Source organism: Cryptotermes secundus, unplaced genomic scaffold (assembly GCF_002891405.2).
Source record: "Cryptotermes secundus unplaced genomic scaffold, Csec_1.0 scaffold557, whole genome shotgun sequence".
In the NCBI taxonomy this organism is placed as follows: Eukaryota; Metazoa; Arthropoda; class Insecta; order Blattodea; family Kalotermitidae; genus Cryptotermes; species Cryptotermes secundus.
In genome coordinates, this window is record NW_019735564.1 from 1011426 (window position 1) to 1032828 (window position 21403).

Genomic DNA, 21403 nt, shown 5'->3' on the forward strand with positions numbered 1-21403 from the left:
GACTGATGTAAGACTGCCCACTGCTCAGCAGGCCCACATTTTTATACCATTACCACTGGGCGGAGCTTGGCAATGGAGCTGCCGTTGTGAGCGCTGATTGGCTGGTGCTTGTGTTGGTCTCTAGACAGCCAGACTGCAAGCGCTGTATAAATATCCTGCTATGAGGTGGGAGTTGTCTCTTGTCTGTTAGACCAGCGAAGCTGTGTGTTAGGATGTGGGAGGTCCCGAAATTTCAATATTACCTCAAAGTTTCACCATTGCCACGTCTGTAACTGTTGATTTATAAATTGCCTTGCATACAAAATCTGTAGGAATGTTTACAATTCACCTTCAAATAATAGTTTGTACTCCTGTTTCGTAATTCATTAGTTACTTTCATAAAAATGAAAACTAAACACAATTTTTAAAATTTATGTTGCGTTATGTTTTATAAGAAACTACCTTTACCCAACCTATATAACTTACTGAAACTCTACTAACATCCACAATTCCAGGACCCCACATTAAATGGCATTAATGTCACTCCCACTTCAAAAGTTTGTGTGCCCATGATGTTAATACTGAGGTGGGGGGTGGTCTCCAATGGCATGATGTTCTTGCCAAATTTCATTAAAACTGATTCAAAAGTTGAACTGCTGGACGTATAGAGATAGGCAGGCAATCGCTCGCTGTCTCTCTCTCTTTCTCTCTACATTCCTTGAAGAAAGGAAGTAGGCTAAACTGGAAATTTCATCCATTTTAAAGATAGTCACCTGATTTCAAGGTAGTCATAGCGACAGTTGGAACCTCCCTCTAAAATAAAGTCTGTAACATTCAACTTGATCTGCTGTCCAGTAGGAACAGATATAATCCATTGGCAGTCCTTGTTGTGAGGGTAGTTGTTGGGGTAGTTTGGAGATTGCAGTATGCCCTTACTGGTGAAGTATGTCCCACCACACACTGCAACATAAAGCGTGTCATCTACATCTTGAACAATTTTCAACTGATATCCCTGCCAAAATTTGCTTATAGTAGCTGACACAGATGCATTTAACACTTCATGGACCGGTGATTTAAATATTTAAATCACCCTGGGGACCGGCATTTTTAAACATACTACCCTAACTTGTGCACTGTTCACTTTAAAAATTAATATAAAATCTCCTAATTATTTTTTTGAACTAAAATTTTTGGAGAACACTTACCAACGCTCCTAGAAGTGCTTAGGGTGTGATATTTCTGGAAACTTTCCCCTTTGTGAAGTGGCATTACACAGAACTTGCAAATATATACATACTCCCTTTTTTGTGAACTATGCAAACACGGCATTGCCTAGAAGTATTCTGCCCCTTGGAATGTTCACTGTTCACAATTTTCACGGGGGTGTATTTTTCCGCATATCACAGAAGAGTCGCCCTGGGGGGTCCACATGAGGCCTTTGTGGGGTGGGAGTTGATGGGCCCGGTCGTACTAAGTCTTTATGTGACCCTGGTTCTGCCGCCAACATCTGGACTGTAGCCCAGGCCTTTGCCACATTCATCAGAAATGCTTTGTATATCAATTTTGAATCAGGGTTTAGATTTTTTTTTAGATTTTTTGTTGTCCCTGCAATGTTACTACACGCAATATTATTAACCACATTATCGTCGGAGCTACTGTCACTTTTACTGTCTGTGGCCACAACTCTTTGTTGTCCCCCATCACTGTCGCTGTCTGAATGACAATTAATCCATTACTATGCGTCCCACAAGGCAGGTCAGCTAGGTCATCGGAGGAGAATTTGTCTTTGATCCATTCTCCCCACTAGCTACTGGCTGACACACACAGCTTGAAGAAGGCAAAGCATTTTCCTTCATAGTCGGTTAAGTAAACAGTGAGGTCAAGTTACTGACTGCTAACTAAACATTCCAGAGTCTTATCACGCATCTGCAGGCAGTTGCGTGCAATGTAGGTGGCGCCAGAGCAATGTATAGTGTGTTGCAACTTATTGTGTTCTAAAAGCCTGTTAACACGCGAACAGTCCGCCATGTTTAAAAGCGAAAAACATTTTAAAGGGTGCTTGGTCTGCAAGGTGTTAATATACAGGAATATTTTGCTTTCAGGAGAATTAATGAACCCTATCAGTTAAAGATTTCCTAATGATAAGTGTTGGTAACTTCTTCTATTAGAAGCTTAATAGAATCAGGTGCTCATAAAAACTAGAGTTATCCTCCACCATTAGGAAGAGCTATTGTCTAACTAAATTTAAGCAAGAAGTTAATTCTGATGCATCTTACCAAATTTCCAAAGGAGTGCACTTCTTCCTTGACACTCTCCTATTTTCTCAAAGTAATATTACATTTGTACCCACATACAAAAACAAGTAAAATTTCTTATACATAATTTAATCATTTCACTCACTCATGGAGCTGTGCCCTTCTTGAGAAGCTGCAAATTATGCAGCTATTCAAGAACTTCCGAACATTTTATGGAGCCAAAAGGCTCATTACCATGTTCACAAGAACCCTCCAATGGTCTCTATTCTCAGCCGGATCAATCAAATCCACAACATCCCATCCTATCTCCCTAAGATCCATTTTAATATTGTCCACCCACCTACACCTTGATCTCCTAGTGATCTCGTTCCTTCTGGCTTTCCCACCAAAATGCTATATGCATTCCTCTTCTCCCCCATTCATGCTACATCCCTGCCTACCTCATCCTCCTTGACTTGATCATTCTAATTATACATGGCGAAGAGAACAAGTTGTGAAGCTCCTCATTATGCAGTTTTCTCCAACCTCCTTGTCACTTCATCTACCTTCGGCACAAATATTCTCCTCAACACCCTGTTCTGAAACAGCCTCAGTCTATGTTCCTCCCTTAATGTCCGAGACCAAGTTTCACACCCATACAGAACCAAAGGCAAAATTATAATTTTTGTATATTAAAATTTTTACGATTTTAGACAGCAGGCAAGAAGACAAAAGGTTCTGGACTGAATGGTAGCAAGCATTATCTGAATTCACTCTCCCCTTAATTTCCTACTGAATCAAATTTTAATTTGTTACTGTTGTTCCAAAATATATGAACTGTGCCACATTTTCAAAACATCTGTTAGCTATATTTATGTCACCATTTTACCCTGAATTCTAGTGAGGAGACAGCAATATATACTTAGTTCTCTCTGTGTTTACTCCCAGACCAACCTCCTTTCTAGTTTGTGTGTTTTTCTTTATGGTATCTTTATTATCACTCAGTATATTCACATCATCAGCATACACCAACAGCTGATGTGTCCCACTTAATTTCAGCTGCACCTGGTTTTCTCAGATCTCCTTGTTTCAGACCATTCTAGAGAGGAAAATTATCAGACAAATGTTTATCCATAAGAACTTCACTACATGTTTCGGACAAACACATTTCAGTCAGCCAAACTAGTTTCATGAGCAGCCCAAACTCATTCAGAATATTGTACAATACTTCCTTCCTAACTGAATCATAGGCTTTCTTCAAGTCTACAAATAGGTGATGTACTGTCTCATTGTACTCCCATTCTTTCTCCAGTATCTGGTGAATGCAAAAGATCTGAACAGTAGTTGATCTGTTATGTGAAACCCACACTGACGATCTTTCTATGTGTGGATTTTACCTTGAAAGAAGAATAGTGGATAAAATTTTGCATCAAGTTGATAGCAGTGACATCACATGATAATTACTGAAGTCAGTTTTATCACCCTTCTTGTGAACCGGTACAATAATAGACTCCTTCCATTGATTAGGCAATTTTTCCTTATTCCAAATAGAATTAATTAGCTTACGGATCTTAGAACGTAATATTTCACCTCCTGCTTGAATCAGTCTACCAGAATTTCATGACTACCTGGCGATTCAAACCGTTTCAACTTTACAATGGCAATTTCAACCTCAAAAGGGCTAGGATAAGGTACTAACGTCTTAGTTTTATGTAATTTTACCTGCCTAACATCACTGACCCTATGTACTTTCAATAACTGAGAGAAGTTGTTTCTCCATTTATTCAAAATATTCTAGGAATCTGCAAGCAAATCACCATTCTCATCCTTCACCAAGTTATTTCTAGGTTGGTGACCCCTCTTAAAGTCATTTGTTCCTCTATACAGGTCTCTAATGTTCTTGTTCTTACTGTTCATTGCAAGCTCATCAATTTTGTCTTTCAGATATTCCCTCTTTTTGTTCCTGAAATGCCTACTGGTTTCAGGTCTTATATTTTTCACATTATCCCCATTTATTTTGCTTGGATCCTGTAACCACTGCAATTTGGCCTGTTTCCTTTGGTCTAATAATTTTGAGCATCTTTCATTGAAACATGGCTTATGCATCTTCAGTTCATAATAACCTAGACTCTCTTTGGCAGAAATTTTAATATTCTATCTAACACTTGCCCAAGCTTTATTAATAACCACCTCAGTGTCTAAGTTTTCCAAAGCTGCAAATCTATTTGAGATTTCAACACAATACTGCTCTGTGCTTTCTACCTTGTTTAATTTCTTGAGATTTAACCACTCCATATGAACCCTGTCTGTTTTTTATTTAATCACTACCAATCTCTCCCTAATTTTTCAAACACCAGATAGTGGTCAGTATCACAATCTACTGCCCTGAATGATCAGACATTAAGTATACTTTAATGTCATCTCTTTTCTATCAAATTATGGTCAATTTTGTTGTGCGTCTTTCCTTCAGGAGATATCCAAGTAAATTTCTGAATGTTATGATTTGGAAACACCGTACTTTTGACAATAAGATCTTTTGGATGTGCCAAAGTTTACTATTCTAACTCCATTATCACTACTAATTTCTTCTAAACTCTCAATCCCAGTTGTTGGTTTCAAAATGTCTTCCCTACCTACTTTGGCAGTGAAATCTCCTAACAAAATTTTCATATGTTATTTATGGAATTTATCGAATACATGTTCTAGTTCTTCATAGATCCTGTCCTTCATATCATCAGTTTTATCTTCTGTTAGGGTATGAACATTCAGAACGATGATATCACACCAGCAACCTTTTAGTATTATGTATGACATCCTATGACTAACAAACTCTACTCTCTTAACTGCTGATATGATTATCTTATGTACAAAAAAACCTGTGCCTAATTCATGATTCTCATTCCCCTTTCCATAGAAAAATGTATATTCACCAGCTGGTTCGGTGCTACCTCAATCCCATCTGACCTCCTATACTCCCACAAAATCTAACTTACATTTTGAGGAATGCCATCTGCTGGGATGTGGTGTCATGTAGATATTTTGTTAACCAACGTTTTGGAGGAACATATCACCTCAAACTTCAGGGTATAAGAAATCCATAGGTGTCTGTCTATAGACATCCCAGAAGATAGCACTCTTCATAGTCACTGCCGTGAACACCTCAAATCTTACACTTATATTTTGAGATAAATTTCTGCCACTGCTGAGCGAACCTGCCCTATACATAAAGTAAAGTTGTCCCTGTGCTCATTGAATTAAGCACTATGCCATGAAGACATATGGGGGAGTGGATGTATAGCTCCACATTTTCTTGACCTCAGCACTAGTTGCAGACGAGTGGTCAGCTTCAAAACCCAGCCACTTTACCCCCAGGGAAAGAGCCCCCAGTACCCACTGGATAGAAGATTGGGTGGACCTCAGGGCCAGTATGGATGGTTTGGAGAAGAGAATATTCTTGACCCTACCAGGACTGAAACTCCAACCCCTCAGTCATCCAGCCTATAGCCAGTGAGTATGCCAACTATACTACCCCATCTCCTACCTGCCCTATATATACAATCATTTACTTTGAAAAAATATAACCAGATAAATAACCTTGACCTGAATGACATGATGATTTCCTGATTTCATTCCTTTTGAGTTTAATACTGAACTTATTTTTCAGATTATTACTATTCCTAGGCATCAATACTTGCTGTGCTTCCAAATTATTTATTATCTATTGCTAAGTAAAGCCAATTAATGGGAATCAAGAAACTAAAATGTAAATTATGTTCATTATGTTGAGAATCTAGTATTGTAAAAATGTTCAAGTTGGTAATAGTGATCTATTAAATTTGTTTTTGTTTTGTGTTATAATAAAAAGTTTTTTCTCATCCAATATGGCTGTTAAGTGATATGTATGCACAACACAAAGAAAATCAACAGGTTATGGGCCCAGATTTGCTCAAAAACTAAAAAAGGAAAGAAAGAAAAAAAAAGGATAAGACAGAAGAAGAATAACGAAAAAATGGCAACCACAGAGATAGAAGAGGTAACTCATCTGCCAAAACTGAAGGATGCCGACTCATTTCCACTGTGGCATTTTGAAATCAAGATTCTGATGCGTGCAAAAGAACTGATAAACATTGTTGATGGCAGCAACCTGTTAAGTGACCAAGGAGGAGACAAAGAAAATATAAGGAAATGGAAGATATGAGATGCAAAGTGCCAATACTACATAGTGAGAATGATAGAGAAACACGTGAAGACCCACACTGCACAACACGAAAGAAATGTAAAACACTTGAAGCAAATTTATCAGCGAGACACCTATCAACAGAAGTGCCTTCTGCTACAAGACTTCTACAACTTCACGTATGACAAAACTAGGGATATGATGACAAATATAAGTCATGTGCAGAACATTGCCTTCAAACTTCATCAACTGAACCAAAACGTTGATGAAAACATGATCATGACAAAAATAACAACGATTCTACCAGAAGACTACAAACACTTCAGCACCACCTGGGACTCAATGGTGACCGTGGACAGAACCCTTGACAACCTGGTGGCCAGGTCGATGTTGGAAGAAGTGAAGTGCAAGGTGACAACTAAAGAAGAGGAAAGCATAGCTTTTAAGACAGTAACTAAAACCAAAAGTAAAACTCCTTTCAAGTGTTTCAATTGTAATCAAATAGGTCATGCCCAGATCAACTGCCCCAACAAAGGTAAGAGAAATTGCTCTATCTGTAAAAGGAATAATCTTTCTGAAAAGGACTGTTACTTTAGTAATAAGGACAGTGATATAAGAAAACAATGTACAGTATGTAAGAAAACGAACTATGGTAAAAAGGACTGTTATTTTAAAGATAGGAATAAAAGAAGCAAGGTCAATTTTCTAGCTAAAGCAGCAGAAACCCACGTGAGTGATGAAAGCGAAAAAGACAAAATGTATGTAGTGGATAGTGGTAGTACATGTCATATGACAAATGTGAAGACTGATTTGATACATACTAAACAGTATACTCAATGTATAAAGGTAGCAAAGAAAAATCAAAGTATGACTGCAAAAGAAATAGGCAATTTGGAATTTAAAGAGTGTAGTTTGAAAAACGTTTCATATGTTCCAGAACTCAGCAAAAATCTGCTGTCAGTGCACTGTATTACAGAAAATAGTGGAGAAGTGTTGTTTACAAAAGAGAAAGTCCAGAAACTGAAGGACAAATATGTTGTAATCGAAGGAAAAAAGGATGAAAATGGATTGTTTGTAATTAACTTTAGCGCGATGAATGAAGCTATGATGACTCAGCAAGATATAAGTGTAGACTGGCACAGAAAGCTAGGTCACATAAGTTATGCGAATCTTAGGAAACTAGAGGAGATATGCCAAGGGATACCAGAAAGTGTGAGCAAGTGTAAACATGTTGATATATGTGCAGTTTGTATGCAGGCCAAACAAGTGAGTCTCCCATTTGATACAGAAAGAGTTAGGGCTGGAAAGCCATTAGAGATAATTCATAGTGATGCGTGCGGACCAATTGATCCCACCACTTTTGACAATAAGAAATACTTCCTTACATGTTTGGATGACTATACGCATTTTTGTAAGATATACCTGTTAGAAAATAAGAGTTGATGAACCGTACCATTGTGGAAAAGGCAAGAGCATTGATTTTTGACTCAGGTTTAAGTAAGAGAATGTGGGGTGAAGCTGTACTCACTCCTGCATACCTGCTAAACAGAAGTCCAACAGTGACAGTGAATGGAATGCCAGTGGAAAATTGGTATGGTAAAAGACCACATCTGGCTGGAAATGTACACTAAAATTCTTGGACCACTGAAAGAGTTGGACAGTCGTAGCAAGAAAGGAATATTCATTGGATAAAATACAAATGGCTACAGAATATGGGATCCAAATACAGAAAGGACCTATGTCTCCAGAGATGTGACATTCACAAGTAAACCTGTGACAACAAATAAACAAAAGGAAATGGAAAGAGTGATGGATCCAGAGGACAAACCAAATACTCCAGATCAGGAAGATAGTGAAATGCAGCAAGAACCCGAAGCTGACAACAGTGAAGAAGAACCAACAGATACTGAAGAGGATGAAGAAAATGAAAATGCTGACCACAAGGATAATGGAAGGAAAAACAATGGACAAAACGAACATGGATATGCATTGAGACCAAGAAGAAACATTCAAATACACCCAAAGTACCGAGACTATCACACAGAGAGTTAAAAGGAAGGTATGCTCACCTATATATATGACGAGTGCATGGAGAGCGGAGACAGCGAGAAGTGGAAGAAAGCCATTAAAGAGGAAAAGGATTCGCTCTACCAAAAAAAAATCTTCGATATACAGAGTGTCCCAGCAGGAATGGACCAAACTTCGGGAGGGTGTTCCTTATGTTAAAGTATGCCGATATAACCCAAAACACCTATGTCCAAAGTTCAACGGTTACGGAGATAATGGCCAGAGAAGTGTCAAATTTTGACCGGCGTTGCACACTTGTTGATTATAAAATACATATTAAAACTGGCAGGAATATGTGGATTCTGTAATGTTAATAATGTACGTAACATCAAACTAACTTGTGAGTGACATGAAGCCATAAAATTGAAGTACAAAATACTCGCTCGCCATGTCATAATTGTCCTTAGGGTTTCCAAGCACTATACATGACACATGAATGGCAAGTGCTGACGTAATGTACTGACTACGTGTTCTGATAAAGCCAACTACATAAGCACGGCTAGGGTGTATCACCGCACTCAAGGACAAACACAGATAAGGCTTCTCAGCTGAGAGGTACAGTGTGTGGACCTGCAAGAAGACCACACTTTTCTTGGGCTATTATCTCCGAAACCGTTCAACTTTGGACATAGGTGTTTTGGGTTATATCGGCATACTTTAACATACGGAACACCCTCCCGAAGTTTGGTCCATTCCTCCTGGGACACCCTGTATATAAACAGAGAGAAAGCAATAGGCAACAAAATTCTGATCAGTAAATGGGTTTTCAAAATAAAGGATGATGGAAGACAAAAAAGCCAGACTGGTTGTGAGAGCATGTCAACAAAAGGAAGGGGAAACAGATTTCAACGATACCTTTAGCCCAGTTGTCGACATGAATTCTCTTAGAGTACTGTTTGCCATAGCAGCACGTAAGAATATGAACATGCAAACCTTTGATGTGAAGACTACCTTCCTGTATGAAGACCTTGAGGAGGAAAACTACATGGAGATACCAGAAGGATACAAGAATACTGGCAACATGTTTCCTGAAAAAGGCATTATATGGCCTAAGACAAGCACCATCGAATAGGAACAAGAAGTTGACAACCTTTCTGAAAGAAGAACGTCTAAACCAACTAAAATCTGACCAATGCAGTTTAAGAATGATGCCAATAGTTTGTTCATGGCCATTCATGTGGATGATGGGACAATCATGGGAGAGGATGAAAGACAAATAGAGGAAATTTTGCTGAAACTGGAAAATCAATTCCAGATAACAAAGACCACAAATCCAAAAGTCAATACAAATTGAGAGGCAACCAGATGGGATACATATCTCTCAAACCAATTATGCAAGCCAAATGTTGGAAAAATACAACATGCAAGAAAGTCGAGAAATTAAAACATCCATGGCCACGACCCCTCGAACAAATGATGAAGGAGAAAATGTCACAAGATTTCCTTACAGAGAAGCTGTAGGAAGCCTGATACATGTGACTTCTAAACCAGGCCCGATATGGCATTCGCTGTAAATGTGGAAAGTAGAACCTTGGAAAACCCTGACAAAATAGCTGTTCAGAATGTTAAAAGGACCCTTAGGTATGTGAAAGGTACGCGAGATTCAGGAATAAAATATACCTCATCTGACTCCGAAACTGTGAAACTGGAACCATTCAGTGATGCTGATTATGCAGGGGATGTAAAGGATAGGAAGAGTGTAACGGGATACGTAATTATGATGTCAGGGGACCCAATATCACGGTGCTCTAGGAAACAGAGTATTGTTGCATTATCAACCACTGAGGCCAAATATATTGCAGCAGCTGAGTGCTGTAAAGAAGTGAAATATCTAAAGACGTTGATAGAGGAGTTGACAGGAAAAAGGGTGGAAGCTGAACTGTGTGTCAACAATCAAGTGCAATCAAGCTAATAGAATCTGGACAAGTGACGCGTAGGACTAAGCACACAGACGTTAGGTATCACTACATAAGTGAACAACTGAAAGAGAAACTGTTCTCAATCAAATATTGTAATACTGAAACTCATGTGGCAGACATTTCAACAAAACCATCACCAGAGAAATTTACCAAGTTTAGAGACATTATACTTAAGAAGAAATAAGTCTGATTTTGATAAGACTGAGAAAATTTTAATTACATGTACTAATTTTGTAGTCTGAAGACCAAAATTACTAAGGGTTATTCAATTTAACTTTGTAAAACAGCTAATAATATTGTGACATGTTGCGCAACGGAGAACACCCCCCCAGCAGTGATGTGGCGGGTGAGTCAGCGCTCCGTCACCCCCCACCCACCTCCGCACGGTGACGTAATGCGCAATGCAGCTGTGACGCGGATAACACGGTGATGTGGCACCGGTTCCTACTGTGACAAGGCACTCATTATGTAACAGGCAAGCGCTGAGGCTATATAAGGAAACTACACAGCCGCAGCAGGGAGTCCAAAGCGTATCAGCCGCCGAAGTTAGTTCTCAAGTTACAAGGTACAGTTCCAAGTTCTCGAGTTCTCAATCTAGCCAGCGGAGAGTAACGAGTTAGCCAGAAACCAGTCAGTTGTATTCTGGCATTTGCAGCCTAGTATTTGTGATACTGCAGATAGCAGTAATTGTGAATCTGTAAATTGTGTGATTGTAAGAGCAAATGTGGAATAAAATTCGCTATATCCACCAAAGCGTGAAGTTATTTGTCGCGTTATACACCCAACACGTGACAATACTGTAACATTTTGAAATTAAGGAGGAATGTTGAGAATCTGGTAATGTAAAAATGTTCAAGTTGGTAATAGTGATCTATATTCATTTGTTTTTGTTTTGTATTACAATAAAATGTTTCTTCTCATCCAATATGGCTGTTAAGTGATATGTAAGCATGACACAAAGGAAATCAACACATTACAGGTCACCTAACCTTCATATGTTTTAATGCTGTCACTAATATTACCAACATGGTGGTCACAGACTCCTGAGGTCTTAGTGACAACAGGACAACTGTAGAGCCCTGAAATTTTGTATTGTAACACATCTCTGAAAAACAAGCTTTCCTTTGAACTCATGTTTATGAAAAATTTGTGAAAAATCTGTATTTATATTCCACTTCAACAGATATATCTACTGAACTTAAATTATCTGGCCCAAAATCTTGTCATTTCTGAAGCAGTATCTGTTTCAAGTGTATTTTCCATCACTCGGTGATCTGACTGCAATAGCAATTAGATTATTAAATAAAAAAACTGTGTAAGTTAACTAATTATAGTAACCTTGTGCCAACACATGATCCAAATCAGCACCCACACAACAAACACTGACTCAGCTGACAAAACATTGACTGATGTTACCTGTACGCAATGTATGGGACAGAAATCATAGTTTTTGATGTCGCCCACCTGCGATGTCTTAAAGCCATACAGTAATCCCCTCTGGCAGAATTTTCACAATGAGGTTCATGAAAGTTAGTCTTTCCATTAGAAAACTATTTAGGATCACTCATGCACAGACAACATGTATCTCTCTGTTACATTATTTTTCCTTCTGGAAACTAAGTTAAAGTTCAGGAATGTAATGAAACAAGAATCCAACGAACTCACTTCTTGAAGAGTCCAAAGTTGTGTATGTTGCCGAGAAACCCTCTCTGGAGGCACTGTAGTCAGTTTTGAAAATAATTGACATCACATTGCCTGTTGTGGTTAGTACAGGGGGAAGAGTGCTGCCACAGTAACTGTAACAATGGTGCAAAAAAATGTTATATTTCAAGATATTCTACACAGCTCACTCAAATCTGTTTGGAAATTTACACAGTGCCCTGAAGCATAGCACTTTGTCAGCCGCAAGTTTTTGCATTCTACTTTGAAAGGGTGACAATTCAACCACATATCACTGCATTCAAGCAGTAAACTCTCAAATATCTGCACATATATTTGGCATAAATCTTTAAAAATCCTCCTGACTAGAGTGTCACATAATTATTTCAGTACTAACTATTACACCTGTTTCGGTAATATGTACCTGAGTATACATTTTCTCACACTGCTGCAACTTTCTATTTTATTATTTTATTGCTCTTCATCCTGGCCTACTACCATAGAACAGAAGTTCTTACGTATGCCACGAACCTAACTAAGGATAAAGTTGCCACGACTCCTGATGAGCCAGTGAAATGAATTGAAGGACTCAAACCAGGGTTTCATACTGACATTGGAGGATCCTTGACAAGCAAGGCCAGAGACTGATCCTTCTTATAGACCAGGACTCCCACAGAGCTATCAAGGGGACCAAAGTACAGGATTTTTACAGGATGTTCTCAAGGAAATGTTAAGGTCCGGAAAGATCCTGAAGCAGAATCCCAGCAGGGAGAAGGGGCCATATTGAACCCATAGTTGGTCTTCAAAGGGGAGGCCCACCTCCTCTGGGACCAATACTGCTGAGCAAAGGAGGGTGGCAGAGACCCTGCCAGAACCAGGGACCCCTATGGAAAGAACCTGGTCCACCAAGAAAGGAAAGATAAAGGAGTGAAGCGAAAGAATAGTGAGGGAGGGCAAAAGAAACACCAGTGCTATGAAATTCATGCAAATTAACTTCCACCATAGCAAAGCAGCTACAGTGGTTCTGTACCAGTAGCTTGCTGAGGTAATGGTAGATGTGACACCTCTTCATGAAACTTGAATTTATAGTGGCCAAATAAGGTGAACAGTCTTCTCTGTTGCACCTAGAGGCATTGTAAGGTCCTGCATTTATGTCAGGAACTACATTAATGCCCTCCCTTTGCTGGAGTTCTGTTTAAGGGATGTGACAACAGTGAGGATGGCATGTTTAAAGGAGCTTATCGTTGCCTCAGCTTCCATATGACAGACAAACCACTGCCAATCAAAGACCTAAGTGACATCACTGATGATGCCACATAAGGTGAAAGCAACTCATTAATGGGTGTGATAACAGCACGCATATGAGACTTGTACATAACACTTTGTAACATTTCATTAAAATGTATTGTCACTGTGTAAAGAACTTTTCAATTTGGTGCACATAATGATGCTGACACATTCATGACATATGTACTTCTTATAATATTTGGTAGCCAAAAAATGTCCCATACTTTTGTTATCATCACATTCATAAAGGTTAATCAATACTATCAATACTACAGTACCATTTCATAGACTTGCTGTCTAAATTTTCTACAGCTACAAAAAGATTCAGCAATAAAAGGCTAACACCAACTACACTGTTGTTCATTTACAATTTATGATTTACTTAACAGCACCTTCCTACCTCATACTATTCTTACAATATATCGAAAAGTAAGGTGATATATGATTAGCGAACTGAAAAGAATGGAAGTAACTGAGGACTGCTTAGAGGGACTGTCCTATCATCTGCCCAGGAGGACTGAGATATACTGTGAAAAACCTCAGTCAGATTAGATGTTGTCCCAGCCAAGATTCAACTGGGCATCTCCTAAATATAAGTCAAAAGTGTTACTGCTTTAACCAGTTTTCTGGACAAGACATGATATACTTGTTTGGATTTGATATTGACTGTTCACAGTAGTTGGGAATAAAACAATTTGCCAAGGCATCATCTTATAAAAAAAACTACAGATTTTGTCTCAATAGTTCTGGCATTTAAATCCTTCGGATATGTCACAGTCTAAGTTTTTAAATCCTTTTAAGTACAGTACCATTAGTCTCACAATGTAATGAGAGAAATCCATTACAATCATAAGCCTAAAAACAAATTTCATATTCAAATTTTAAATCTGAAGGCTGTTTCTGTAATGAAGTAAACAGCAATCATCCATGAGAGATTAAATACATAAGGCATGACCAATGCCTTCTGCTATACAAAACTCTAACCACTACATCCTTCAAGTAAGTCTTCCACTTAATGTAAACTGACACAAAGGCTGGTTTTCACCTGACTAGAGCTAGCTTCAGACTTTCATTAGGTCCCAAAGATCCTGACAAGTGTAGTACCTGCAGCTTTAAAGAAACCATTACAATAAGAGTTACATAATCTGGAATAAAACAATGTGTAGAGGATTTGAAGTAACAATGTGTAGTCTGTTGAAATTAAAACAACATTTCAGAACAACACAGAGGTTATGCATTACTCCAAAACATCAATTGCTACACAGCATTATATCCCAGAAGATGGAACTCTTCATAGCCACTGATGAGAGAACCTCAAATACTACAAGTCACTACACATCAACTAAACAAAACAGAACCTATGCATTATTAATTTCCTTATCGTTAAAGGAACTACTATACCTCACTTTCTAATTCTGGTGTGGACTTTTGTCACAAATTTTTTACCAAATGGGTAAAATGGTTCAACAAGTCTGGGAATCACTGCCGTAAGCTACTATCATTCAGAAACTAAGAGAGGTCTACATTCAACCTGCATTACCATTATTCATACTCACATGCCCATGATTCCACCATGTTCAGGCACAGAGCTGTTATCAAACACGACCACCTTGTCATAAGGGCAGTCATCTCTGTTACCTCTGTAAGGGTTACCCTCCAGACGAAATGACTGCCAAGTTAGTTGCACCACAGTGTTAAGTGCCCCAACAATTATCCACCGACATGTGTGATCATTTGGGTAAACCAATGGGTAGTTTGGAGACTGGATTGTGCCCTGTTGCTGCTTCAGAATGCCTCCACATCCTGTGCAATACACATATTGTAATATGACTGTCAGATATTACTACATGCAAACAGGGCACTTGTAAATATAACTGGGCACCTGGCCAATCACAGTGGCTGTGCCGGCTAAGACATGAACCACCTCCGCCCACTCGAACAGTGGGATCGTGGTTTCGAATCCTAATCAAGGCAGGATGTCTGTGTGCATTTATTCTGTGTTTGCATTGTTCTGCATAGGCAGAGGCCTTGCGTGGGCTGATCCCCTGTCTAAGGTGTCCTACCAATTGTGTATGGACTAAAAACAGAGAACGTGCTCAAGGTCCACAAGGGCTGCAGAGCCATATATAAAAAAAATAACTAGCCACATAATCTAGTGTATGACTGGTTAACTGAGTGAGTGAATGAATGAATTCGTTACTTTCCCATAACACAAACTGAAGACTGAACACTACTAATAACAAAGTCTTCATATAGGACCTTAAACTACGCTAGTTTGATTTAGTTCACATCCCCACAACATAAGACCAATTTCAATATTATACTTTGAAGTGGTTCTGCAATAATTTGCTGTTTTTCTTAACTGAGTCTGACTTATAACAGTCCTTTTTACTGATACATCATAATAATGCTAAAAGAGAAACATAAATCAGAGAGTTTTTTTATTCTGCAGTAATTTCTCTTCCCGCTTGACTGTACTCTATTTCTTCTTTAGACATTCTTTCCAAAGAGGGGTATAATGATGTAGATAAAGTCACAAAATCTCTCCACAACCTCATATATTTTCACATCTACCTCAGTCTATAATTTAAGTTGCTTCTACTTTTAATACTATTTGAGTAAGCCATATCAATACTGGTTGTTATTTAGGTTTTCAATTTTTCTCTTCTCAGCACCGATCATTAAGTTCTCTGTTTAACGTCTATTTACAAAAAAAAATAAAATAAATAATAAAGCAAAGTAAGCATTTACAAGTTCCTGAAATTTCTTCATTGTCTGGTATTTCAAACAGACCACACCATGTCAGAAAATGGTTTTGTTTCCATCTTCAGACATCTACCCAGTTCTATCTGCCAGAAAGACCAAGTCTCAGTCACTGGACAATTAGTGGCTCCAAAATACTGTGTTCTGTTTGAAACACTAGACAACGGGTAACATCCAGAAACCCAGTAATCCTAAGTGGAATATATTATTGTCAGAACCCTTTAGAATTGAAGAAAACATGTTATTCCTCTTTGTTGTTAAAGAATAAAAGTGAGTTCTATTTATACTTCACACCTTTATAAATAAATATTTATAACAGCCAATAAAGATGAGGAAGCGTGGAACTTGCTGGAACAGCTGATATTCTGTGACCATTCATTACTGCTGCTACTATCAATTTGCCAGCACAGTGCCATTTGGAAACTTTTAATGCTATAGTCTATAAGTTGGTCACCTGTGTAAGGTGGCCAGGCTCAAGAAGAACTACAAGTGGACAATGCAGACAAGTTTCACTGTACAAGAATACAGTTGCAATAACTTTGTCATAATGTCCTACATCAGTTTTAGCAGTGCCATTTGTTTGCATCTGAATTTTCTCACAGAAGGACTGGTATTCAAACCTGCAACTGTTTCTCTCTTGTATAGAATCACCTCTGTATTCTTCTTGCCCCAATTGCTTGTAATCGGGAGTGCACTCACGATATTGTCACGTGTATCAGTGACTAAAGATGGGGTTCAGATTGGTAATTAGATCTAGTGATCACTTACAATCCATAACTACAAATAATTATAACACTGTTACTCATTTTCACACTATAAAGCACTCCATGCTAATCTCTTCAGTTTATCTGCACTAATCTTCAAGGATTTATAACACAGGAACTATAGAAGTCTCACTAAATCACACACTCCCAACATCATTATGCTATTGCACACATAAAACTTCTAATTCTTCTTCTGTTCACATTGCTGTTTCCTTGGAACTTTGGAACTCAATTGAAGTCCAGCTATTACTCACTCCTCCAGCTTATGACTGCTCACTCCTCCAGCCTACGACTGGTCGAAAATGACCTTTTGTGTCTCCCATAAACCTTTGGTGCAGACCTACAGAAAACACTTCACGTACTCTCTATCCACTGTTGTTTGACGTCACTGCCTATGCAGAAGTGTGTTTACCTAGCCGTTGCTTAGAAACAGGTTGCATAACCCCATTATTCCACCACTACTCAGCACAGACAACATAGTAAACACAGCCTCATCTATTGTTGCATGTTGGACCATGTTTACAGAGCTGTTGCCTGGCAACGTGTTTATCAAATCTGTTACGATACTTTTGGGTACACCAATGTAATGTTTCTGCACTGTTGTATCCAGTAGCAGCACAGTCTGAAATTGTGACTACCACAAGGAAGGTAAAACTATAACTGCTAGCAGTTATAACAAAGGAAATTTGAATATATCAAAAAGATTTTGTTATAAATGACAATTGCAGCATGTCTCATTCTCATAATAAACGCAAAACATTAAAATTAACAGGATGGTGATATTTTCAGTGGGAAGCACATGCAATGAAAAGGGAAATACAGAGAAGCCTGTATGTACTGTGCCTAGATGTGTCACTTTCCTGGATCCATCATTCAATTTCTGTGGTCCCCAAAAAAATCCTATTTAAACTATGAAAATGAAACCCACATCAATCATTCTTCAATTTATCATTTTTCCACATCTATTGGTCAAAATTTTTAGTCCTGCACAACGTTATTCCTGGATTGATCGTTTTTAAGAAAGAGTAACACTACACACATTAATGTTGGTACACAACGGTAGTAGAAATAGCAGTTGATGTTTTTAGAACATGGTGTAGCAAGTTGCAGTTTTAGCTCTGTACCATTAGCTGTGTGATATGCCATGTTGAGTGTCTTACCTACCAGACTATGAGTTGGGGGGAAGGGGGGCTCTCGAGAGCCGGCGGGGGGAACTTTCATGTATGTTAGTTTGTTAATACTGAAGGGTTATTATTCAATTTGAAAAGCAAAGGTGCCACTAAACAAAAGAGGATAAATGACTTTTTAAAAAGAAGTAACGCAAATTGGACTTGATAGTGGAAATAACATCACTGCTGTACGTTTTTTAATTTAGTAAATAAATACACTAATGTGACCGTTTTATGCATTTTACATAGGCACCCACATCTATAGCTTTTCTGTATCCAACATTTTTTTTTTCAGGACCTCCAATGAAAATGATGAATCAAGGTTGAATGCAAATTTCTCTCTGTAAATCATGGAGTGATAAAAACTGGAGAAATATGCATGTTATGGTCTGAAAAATATAGTAATTACAATTCAAAATTATTTTCTTAAATAATTCTTAAAGAAAAAAAGGAAAAGGATTTAAGCTTTCCCACAAAGTAGTAATGGGTATGTAAATGTGTGTACCCACTAAACAGTTCTGAATCAAATTCAAGTTTCCTTCAGAAGTATCATATAAAAACCTACACTTCAGTACAGTGCACATAAGGAAGTAAGTAAAGTAAAGCTATTCCTGTAACAGGTCGTGAAGGCCAATAGGGTTGCGAGATGTTGAGGGTCCCACATTATCTAGATAATCAGCTGAAAGATGGCAGTAAGGTTGTCAGCCTTATGAGCCGCCTGTGCTTCACTCCCCAGGAAAATTATTTAATTAATGCCTGGTACTCATTTCTGTTAGAGGTTGAGTTGACCCCAGGGCCACAGTGCGGCTGGAAGGATTGGGTCAATTGAAAAAATCAAATGACCTCATAAGGACTTGAACCTGCGACCTTCCAGGCCGTCCTTAAATCAAACTTGTTGTTCCAGTTATGCTCCATATGGAAGTATCTTCAATGAAACTGGTGCCTCTACAAAAGTGTCCCAAATTAAACTACCACCATCTTAAATGAAACCTGTGTTTCCAGAGAACTGCTTAATAAACTTGTGCTCCCCATAAACATGTTCTGATTAAAACTTTTATTTCACCAACACTGTCATGCACACAATTTGTTTCTCCCAAATCTTTCCATAATTAAACTTGTGGATGCAAATAAATCCACCCTGCATCAAACCTGTTTTTTCTACAAAAATGTTCCAAATGAAACTAGTGGGCTCACAAAAGTGAACAGAAGTAAACCTTTGCTTCCTCATAAAAGTGTTCAGTAGCATAAAGGTGTAGCTGGGACTCAAAACTCACCAACATCGATAGAGGAGTAGTTGGCATAGAATCCACGGTTTGATACGGATCCATCTGTCTTGAACTTGAGCCAAAGGAAGTTGTACTGTGATGTGATGCATGGACTGGGAAACTGATCCCGTCCCCCACAATACTGACCCAGCAGTGTGGCGTTCTCATTGTGACCATCACGAATCTATACACAAAACATAATGCATCAGACCATGCTACATAACAATGTCATTGTCAACAATGACCACAATAAGTGAGAGGTATGTCTACCCACTGTTATGGTTACTAAACTATCCATGTCTAGCCTCAGTAGCAATTTTTATGGATAGCCCTGTTCTAATGTTAGGTCGTCATGGCATGGTGTTTAATTGATTAAGCACAAGGACAACTTTAACTTTACCTTAATCTGTTCTAATGTCTAGCAGTCACTGTCAGTGTTCCAGATGAGGAGTAATGTCTTCATGAATCTAAATTCTGGAGTGTTTACAACCCTGCAGTGAGCCTATTAATATTGCTCCATCCATTTACCCTTCTATCTGTACGTATGAAACAACTCAATAGCTAGTGAATGGATTTTCATGAAATTTGATACTGGGGAACTATACCAAAATTTGTTGATGTATTTCAATTTTGGGTAAAATTGAAGAAAAATAATGTGCATTTTACATGACGCGCATATGTATTTTTGTGCATATCTCATTTATAACATCTTAAATATTTACTGCATATAATTCTGAATGAAACCTGACCTTGCAGTAGGAAAAATATCCATAGAAGAAAAGTAATTCTGTGAACCAATTTTAAACCCTTACTAACATGATGTGAAAGAAAACAAATATTATAAAGCATACTATACAGAATATTTATTAATTCAGTTTTGTTCTTGATGCCACTGCCCTTTATTCAGCTTCTCCAGTCTCCTCATTCACCATTTTTATCATCTGTATCAGTTTCAGTGCCTGCAAAACTCCCATCTTCTACCTCACACTTACTGCTCACACTCTCATGTTCACTGCCAACATTGCCAAAATATTCATTAGGCAATCCCTTTAACATAATCCAGTTGTACAAACAAAAACAGTTACTACAAAATTTTTGAAGTTCAAGAATGAAAAATCAGCCGGTCAAATGATTCTTTTGCGTGATCTTATCTGTCCCACAGTGGCACATTAAATTCCCCCAGACACTTAAATTTGTCACTGTGGCATTTTCATAATTTTTCTCCCTTTTTAAAATGCAATAATTCAATCATGTGCCATTATAAAATTATGGAAGAAAAAGCCACTAAAACACCAATTATCAGACTTCATGTACCTGTATTTTCATTTATAGTCATTACATTAAGGTGTACATGTATTTTTAGTAGAATTCTGTACTTTTGGCTTTATTCTAAAAAATGGGTCACTGTCGCCACTGACTTTCATTTCCATTCAGCTTATATGGTCTCATTGTATGCCTGAGTCATGCACATTCAATATACGCATTCTTGACTGGTGTCTGATTTTTTTAAATGAAACACAATCATCATCATCATCTTCTTCTTCTTCGGCGCAACAGCCCGATGTCCTCCCTTGGCCTCCCTTATCAAGTCTCTCCATTCCTCTCTGCCCTGTGCTGCTCTCTTCCAGTTCCTTACACCCATTCACTTCTTCGCATCTTCTTCCACCACATTAATCCATCTAGTTCTTGGTTTCCCAGCATGTCTCCTACAGCCTGTTGTATTATATAATATTTTCTTTGAGATACGCTCCTTATCCATCCTCTGTACATTCCCAGCCCATTGCAATCTTTCAAACTTTATCATCACAGATCTCTGGCTCCTTATATAATTTGTATAACTCTTTTATTATATCTTATTCTCCATATCCTATTCTCTTTTACTGGTCCATAAATTCGTCTTAGGATTTTCCTCTTGGAAGAATTGATGACTGATTCCTCTTTCTTGTTTAGCGTCCAACCCTCACATCCATAATAAAACACTGGTCTTATCATCATTTTATATTTTTTTGTTTTAATCGCTCGGTGTATATCCTTTGATCTAAAAACTGATAGTAACGAGAAATGTCTAACATAATCCACCATAAAGAGTCTTATTATTAGTTGTGTAAGTGTTTATACTA

At 38.1% G+C, this 21403-nt stretch overlaps 1 protein-coding gene across 3 annotated transcripts in view; it reads right to left on the bottom strand.

Moving 5' to 3' along the window:
• The window catches only part of LOC111869610 (cubilin), a 253251-nt gene that overhangs the window by 170211 nt on the left and 61637 nt on the right, over window positions 1-21403 (bottom strand). For all 3 annotated transcript variants that reach the window (XM_033753496.1, XM_023861259.2, XM_023861260.2), the window contains exons 21-24: window positions 19293-19467; window positions 14879-15125; window positions 12042-12172; window positions 753-939 (exon numbers count right to left, since the gene is read on the bottom strand). In XM_033753496.1, the coding sequence (XP_033609387.1) occupies window positions 753-939; window positions 12042-12172; window positions 14879-15125; window positions 19293-19467 (740 nt within the window). The remainder of the gene's footprint in view (window positions 1-752; window positions 940-12041; window positions 12173-14878; window positions 15126-19292; window positions 19468-21403) is intronic.